This window comes from Brienomyrus brachyistius, chromosome 22 (genome assembly GCF_023856365.1).
Source record: "Brienomyrus brachyistius isolate T26 chromosome 22, BBRACH_0.4, whole genome shotgun sequence".
Classification (NCBI taxonomy): domain Eukaryota; kingdom Metazoa; phylum Chordata; class Actinopteri; order Osteoglossiformes; family Mormyridae; genus Brienomyrus; species Brienomyrus brachyistius.
The window spans coordinates 18,155,100-18,162,577 of NC_064554.1; the positions used below are offsets into that span (position 1 = coordinate 18,155,100).

The window sequence follows — 7,478 nt, forward strand, 5'->3', positions numbered from 1 at the left end:
TTTGTCGCTGGTTTACGGCAGAAATCGGACGATGGCGCCGAGTTTGTAAACCTCTCGCGTGTAATAATGCCTTATGTACTTGTCATCAGCTAGTTGGAGAAGTTTTTATTATATGGAATAATCTTATAAGTGTATCTTATCAGAAGTATCTAAAGTCAATTGTTGTTTTTAGTTTATAGAGCTTATAGATTACTGTCCAATGAAATAATTTAGTCATCTTAGAGCCGTACGGAAAGCTTTCTAATATAGTTACCTAGCTGGTATTTCGCGTCCTGCTGTGCTGTGAACGACTGGTACCAGACATGGCTTATTATTTAGTCCTTCACTCCAAATTTAAGAACTGTTTTTAGTTCACAGTAATGCCGGTGCAGGAGACATTCAGTGCGGTCATGTCTCCATCCCAGTCTGGAATGACAACACGGGAAAAGTAGGATGATCTACCACGTGTCGAGGTTGTTGCTCCCCTTTGGAAAAAGACTACGGGTTCAAGTGAAACTGGTCAGATTTGTCACTACCGAGATGATCCGCAGGGCACAGATTAAAAAAGTCCTTTGCGTGGCGGAGAAGAACGATGCAGCCAAAGGCATTGCAGAAATTATGTCTGGCGGAAGAGCAAGGAGGGTGAGTGCTGCCGTATCTCTGGCTTTGGTATTGCGATGGACTATCCTGTGCCGTTCCTGGGACAGTCTCCAGGCTCACAGCCACTCTGTACTGGATAAGTGATTGGAAGATGGATTAATGAATGATTGGAGGGATGGATGGATGGATGATGTCATTAATCACTGACGTCAGCTATTTTTTTCTCAGAGGGAAGGTTATTCTGTGTACAACAAAATATATGAGTATGAATATCATCTATTTGGACAGGTGAGGTGTTTCACACAATGATATAAACCATGCCGACATGGTTAGAAGTTAAGATTTCATTCGTTTTTTTTTTGGTTCTGTATGTCACTATTTTCTCTTCACCATTAACCTAGAATGTGACTGTTTCAATGACGTCAGTCTCGGGACATCTTCTCGCATTGGAATTCAAAGCATGTTACCAGAATTGGTGAGCATTCCCCCCACAAAATCAAGCAGAAGAAGCTTTATTGCATGTCATCATACCGTACTCTAACTACTTATATTAGTCACTTTTATTTTCCTGTTACAGGCACAGCTGTAATCCAGTTTTGCTGTTTGATGCAGAGGTGCAGAAGTATTGCCCCGAGAACTTCGTTCCGATAAAGGTGATTGCACCGTTTCCCTAACATGTTTTCACTGAATAGCAGCTGTTGAGAATATTTGACTAGCTTTTTTGTTGTTGTTGTTTTGAACTTAGAGGACATTGGAGAGAGAAGCTCGTCAAGTGCAAGCACTTATCATCTGGACAGACTGCGATAGGGAAGGGGAAAACATCGGCTTCGAGATCATCGATGTCTGTAAAGCAGGTATCAGTCCAGTTAGCTTCCCGCCTGGAAGGTATTACACTGACCTGCATGTTCTTTACTGCCACGCCGATTGCTGACTGAAAGGTCTTGCCACTTCTCTGCCGCGTCCCGTCACACTTGTCTGATTTCCATTCCCAGTCAAGCCGAATGTTCAGGTGTTCCGGGCCCGGTTCTCTGAGATCACCCCCAACTCCATCAGTAGGGCCTGCGAGACTCTGACCGAACCCGACATCAACATCAGCGACGCGGTGGATGTCAGACAGGAGCTCGACCTGCGCATTGGTACGCAGAGTCCTTCCGTTGCTCCTGAAATAACTCCTTAAATAAGCTCCTTAAAGGCTCCCCATTAAGTGCATCTGTACATGTGGACGTCTGCTGTATTCCATTTTTCCTTTTGCACTCTTTCGTTTCCTAAAACGAACAGGAGAAGAGCTATGTGAAGATTGATCAGTTGATTTCTACAGCTAAAGTTACTAATGTAATACAGCGGCCATTTTTGGCATTTGTACGAAGGAGCAGAACTAATCGAGCACTTGGAAGATGCTTGGGGTTCTGGATGTATCTAGTCCCGTTCTGTTCCAGGAGCCTCGTTCACCAGGTTTCAGACTCTCCGCCTGCAGAAGATCTTTCCAGCCGCTCTGTCCAATCAGCTCATCAGTTATGGGAGCTGTCAGTTCCCTACCCTGGGTTTCGTTGTGGAGAGGTTCAAAGCGATCCAGGCCTTCATTCCTGAGAATTTCTACAAAATAAGAGGTAGTTGATTGGCTTCCTATGACTGATGCACTGAGAGAACATGTTTCCTCTACAAGCCCTGGAGTTACACTTACCTACTGACATCACAGCTCTCTGCTCGTTTGTCCTTAATTTCTGGCAGTAACTCATAAGATGGAGGAAGAGGAGGAGGTCGAGTTCAGCTGGAAGCGGAATAGGCTCTTCAACCACACAGCCTGCCTTGTCCTCTATCAAATCTGCATGGAGGTACGTTGATCCCTCTGATCCCTTTGTGTTCCTCTACTACCCAGTAGGACCAACCTTTCTGCTCCCTTCCAGAGTTTCATGATGTGATACTTATTTGATTAGCAGGTTAACCTTTTATGACAAACTTCGTTGTGTGTCTGCTGCGCACTGTGGAGAAGATTTAATGCATTTTTAAAATCAGCGGTCTGTACGTTTCTGCCGATACTCTGGTTTGCCACCACAATCCTAAAACATGCTGAGGTCAATTGGAGTTACCAAATTGCCCGTAAGTGTGCATGTGTGAGTGAAAGGTGTGTGAGTGGTGTGTGACTGTGCCCGGTGATCGGTTGGCACTCCATCCTGGGTCGTTCCCTGCCTTGTGCCCGTAGCCTCTTGGGTAGGCTCCGGATCACCTCTGATCCTGAATAGGACAAGCAGTTGCAGGAGATGGATGGATGGAGCTTTGTGCAGGTTATTTCTGATTCAGTAACAGGAACGTCTCTTACATGTCTGTCTTCAGGACCCCACTGCTACAGTTACTGCCATAACAAGTAAACCAAAGAAGAAATGGCGACCTTTGCCTCTTGACACTGTGGTGGGTACAGGATAAGAGCCAGAAATGTATTTGTTTTGTGTTATTTTCAAAACCTGCAGTGTGTTTTTTTGTGTCTTTTTTTGCAGGAACTTGAGAAATTGGCGTCGCGTAAACTGAAGATTAGTGCCAAGGAGACTATGAAGATAGCCGAGAAACTGTACACGCAAGGGTAAGGTGTGGGGGGAATGGGTGTTTGTGATCTGTTTCTCTGCATGTTTTTGTCATGATATGATGACTGTAACTGACTCAGTGTCATGACATCACTAACAGCAGTGAAATCTATAATAACGGTGCATGACCTCTGCAGTGAAATGTGCATCATATATCCTGGGTGTTTAGGTTTATCAGCTACCCCCGTACAGAGACCAACATGTTCCCCAAAAATTTGAACTTGACCCCATTGGTTGAGCAGCAGACCCAGGACCGTAACTGGGGACCATTTGCCCAGAGGATTCTGGAACTGGGCGGCCCCACACCCCGCAATGGAAATAAGTCGGATCAGGCTCACCCTCCCATTCATCCCACAAAGTACACGGATCGCCTGCAGGTAACCACATCATTTTCATTTAACGTTTTCCTTAACATGGCCTTTATTTCCTAAATGTTGCCTTTATTGAGCCGGATTTCTGCGGACAGGGTAACGAGCAGAGATTGTACGAGTTTATCGTGCGGCACTTCCTGGCCTGCTGCTCCCAGGATGCACAGGGGCAGGAAACTACCGTTGACATCGAAATCGCACAGGAGAAGTTCGCCGCTCATGGGTTGATGATCATCGCCAGGAACTACTTGGAGGTCTATCCCTACGAGAAGTGGTACGCAAAGGTAACTCGCTGCGCTTACTCTCGCAGATTCAGGGCTGCATGTTGACGGCATCTTATGTCATCACTGGCTATGTGAGCTTTTCCTCTGCTCGTTGGGACCAGCCGTTATATATACTGTGATCCAGGGGATGCTGCTGTTGTACCGTTGAATGCAAACCCACTGTTTTGTTGTCTTCCCCCCGAGGTCATCCCGGTGTATGAGCAAGGCTCTCAGTTCCAGCCCACTGCCATCGAGATGGTGGACGGACAGACCAGCCCCCCGCAGCTGCTTACTGAAGCCGACCTCATTGCCCTCATGGAGAAGCATGGCATCGGTTGGTCAATGGGAACTCGACTGATCCATCACAGCATCTTGCCACAGTCTGTTCGCCAGTCAACATGTAAACCAAACTTTGTGCCACCATTGTCTTCCAGGCACCGATGCGACCCACGCTGAGCACATTGAGACCATCAAGAGCCGCCTGTATGTGGGATTAACAGCCGATCAACGGTTCCTCCCAGGGGAACTTGGAATGGGTCTCGTGGAGGGTGAGGACCATTCCAGTGAAATCCTATCAAACGTGCATTATTGTACCTCCCAAGAATTACAGTGAGGACCAGCACATGTGAATTAAGAGGCTATTTAGGGCCCAGGATACAACAGCGTTCTCCCCATCTGATCAGCCTGTCAGAATAAGAAGGGAGATGGCAAATGTCAGCTAGGTTGGGGGGAACCCTAGAACCACTTTTGACCATGATTATATTGTGCGAGTTAGTGGCCCCTAGTGGTCGTTAGTGGCCATCTGCGATTCAGCCAATGGGTTCCAGGTTATCAGCTGTTCCAGTGGCTTTCTGGTTTGGGTATTTCTTGAATCTGGTCCCGCTAAACCGTCCATGGACAGGGTACAACTCCATGGGCTACGAGCTGTCCAAACCGGATTTGAGGGCCGAGCTGGAAGCCGACCTGAAGCTGGTCTCCGAGGGCCGCAAGGACAAAGTGACGGTGCTCAGGCATCACGTGGAGAAGTACAAGGCCGTCTTCATCGAGTCTGTGAGGAAGGCCAAGAAGTGAGTGAGCCGCATGGAAACTGGAACTGTGGTCCGTCAGCCTCTCAGAATCCAGGCGTCCATTCGCCTGTTCATCATCATCATCATCATCATCATGTCCTGCGCTCCTTACAGGAGTATCTTATAGCTTAGACACCTATAGCTGTTAAATGCAGGACTGTGGAGCCCAGCAATGGTGTTGCTGTCTCCCCGCAGGCTGGACGAAGCCTTGTCTGCCTACTTGGGGGAGGCGCAGGAGTACACAGAGCAGGAGAGGCAGGACATGGAGACGCCCCTGCCGGTGCGAAAGTGCCCCCAGTGCAGCCACGACATGGTCCTCAAGACGAGGAGGAATGGCACCGGGTGCGGCTATTTTAAACCCCCTACCCCCCCCCCCCCAGTTGGTAGAGTCCTAAGAGAAACCCTGATCTCAGATTCCTGTCATCTTATGTTCTCATGTTCATACCCTCTGCAGGAAGTATCTGAGCTGCATGGGCTACCCCAGCTGCAAGGCGGCTGTGTGGTTCCCCGACACAGTGCTGGAGGTCAGCCGAGAGGACAGCGTCTGTCCCACCTGCCGCCCGCACCCTGTTCACATGTGAGCACCCCCCCAGGCCTGCATCATCGTCGCCACGTCGATGGGCACAAATCAGTTGCAGTAGTTGCGCTCGGGTGGTCACATTTTGTTGGCTCTTCTCTGCTGAATGCAGGCTGAAATTTAAGTTCAAGAGAGGGAGCCTACCCCCGGCGATGCCGCTGGAATTTGTGGGCTGCGTTGGCGGTTGCGACGAGGTGCTGCGGGAGGTCCTCAACCTGAAGTACCTGCATGGAGGTGGAAGCGGAGGAGGAGGAGGAGATGTGACTCTGCAGTCAACCGGCCAAGTACCAAGAGTGCAGCCCAATCCGCCAAGAGCCCGCCCCCAGCCCCTCCCTGCCACCACGCCCCCCACCACTGGCAGCACTGACTCGGGCCCAACGTGCAACTGCAGCCAGGAGGCCATCCTCTTAACAGTGCGCAAGGAGGGTCCAAATCAGGGACGGACCTTCTACAAGTGCGCTGCAGGGGCCTGCGACTTCTTCCTGTGGGGGGACCAACCAGAGGATGCGGGTGGGTCAACGGGCCGTGGCCGGGGAGGGCCCACGCAGCCCAAAGCCCAACCGCCGAGGGCTTCGACAAGCTTCCGAAGGGGGGGTGGTGGTGACACCACCATGTGCAACTGCAACGAGCCAGCGACCATGCGGACCGTAGCCAAGGATGGGCCCAACAAGGGCCGGACTTTCCACACCTGCAGCAAACCGCAGGATAGGCAGTGCGACTTCTTCCAATGGGCCGACGAGACTCCAGGTAAACTCTGCTCTTACACCAGGATTGTGGTGAAGGTTGTTGGCTCGAGGCCCAAAAATTCATATCTTAAGGTGCTTAACCAGAATAACCAAGACCTAACCCTAACCCTAACCCTGGCTGACAGAATTATTCTGTACTCTGTGACTTTTATTTACATTGTTGTGTGTGTTTCATGTTATATTTCAGCAACAGGCACGTCTTGGGGAAGAGGTGCAGCAGTAGCAAAGAGAGGGAGCTCAAACGGGGTTGCACCCTCCAAGGCCCCCCCTGGGAAGAAGCCCAGGACTTGCGGGGTGTGTCGTCAGCCCGGCCACACAAGAGCCACCTGCCCGCAGAATCGCTAGAGCAGTGGGAGTCCCACGAGATAGGGGTGGGTTCAGAGTTGTTGGTCAGTTGATAGTTTGGTTCAGGAGTGCTGGGAGCGGGGAGGGAGCAGTGAAGTGGACCATCCGGAGATCCCCGAGGATGCAGTTGGGAGACGCTGCTTTCAAAGGCTGCATTTTACACTGAGGATTTAAAGGATTTCAGGCTAAAACGGGATATTGCAGCTAAACTGTGCAGTAACTTCTCTTTAGCACAAATCCGGCTTGCAGTGTGTAAGCAGTGTGGAACCAGTGAGCAGTGTGTAACGTTGTCCAGCAGGAGAAGGGAATTCGCAGTGAAACCGATCAGCGGTAAATCTTTATTCTTTGTACCCCAAGGCGCAAGGGAGCATCCAGCAGACTCATTGAAGGGTGAGGAAAATCTGACTTCAGAACCGGTCTTCAGAGATCTATGACTATAGTTGCATATATATATATTGTACATTTTAAAGATAAAAATAAATATTAAAATTTATTAATCAGTGCTCAGGCTTCGTAATGTCTTCGTCTCTGAACTTGATCTGACAATAAGGTGATTTAATAGTGATTGATGCGCTGGAATAGGAAAAGCCCCCCTCCCCCCAGTCTGTGGTGTGCGCCTCTGATTGGCCAGGAGGCCACCGGCACATGAAGATGAGACTGTCCACACACAGAGAATCTTACGGAATAACCAGCAGCTTCTATGCGGCTTGTTTTTCCAAAGACTGCATGCAGTGAATGTTTGCAGGATGACAGGAAGGACTGAAGCATGACTGCCACGTAAAACCTTCTCACCAGTAGATGGAGACGCTCGACACGTTCAGTCCTCTGCAGCTGTAGCAGGACGGTGAAGTGACCTGGTAAGACCTATTGCCCCCCCCCCCCAACATCCAGCCCCTTTAGATGAAAGTTGCCGGTCTCTACACATATAGGAAGCACTGTAGTGTAGGCCAGTCTGAT

The 7,478-nt window shown here is 49.7% G+C and overlaps 1 protein-coding gene across 1 annotated transcript; it reads left to right on the forward strand.

Annotated features, from left to right (window-relative positions):
- Positions 1-13: 13 nt before the first annotated feature.
- On the forward strand, positions 14-7,023 carry top3a (DNA topoisomerase III alpha). Its single transcript, XM_048992134.1, has 19 exons — positions 14-621; positions 808-867; positions 981-1,054; positions 1,157-1,232; positions 1,325-1,433; positions 1,572-1,715; positions 2,016-2,186; positions 2,308-2,411; positions 2,911-2,985; positions 3,072-3,154; positions 3,325-3,532; positions 3,622-3,807; positions 3,991-4,120; positions 4,221-4,334; positions 4,688-4,853; positions 5,049-5,195; positions 5,308-5,430; positions 5,543-6,177; positions 6,364-7,023. The coding sequence occupies exons 1-19, from the start codon at positions 433-435 to the stop codon at positions 6,519-6,521; spliced, it is 2,952 nt and encodes a 983-aa protein (XP_048848091.1). The 5' UTR covers positions 14-432; the 3' UTR covers positions 6,522-7,023.
- Positions 7,024-7,478: the final 455 nt, after the last annotated feature.

Coding starts and splice junctions, on each gene's coding strand:
- top3a (XM_048992134.1), top strand. CDS start 433: ATGATCTACCACGTGTCGAGGTTGTTGCTCCCCTTTGGAAAAAGACTA. Junction 3,533..3,621: donor AGTACACGGATCGCCTGCAG/GTAACCACATCA, acceptor TTCTGCGGACAG/GGTAACGAGCAGAGATTGTA. Junction 5,196..5,307: donor ACGAGGAGGAATGGCACCGG/GTGCGGCTATTT, acceptor TACCCTCTGCAG/GAAGTATCTGAGCTGCATGG.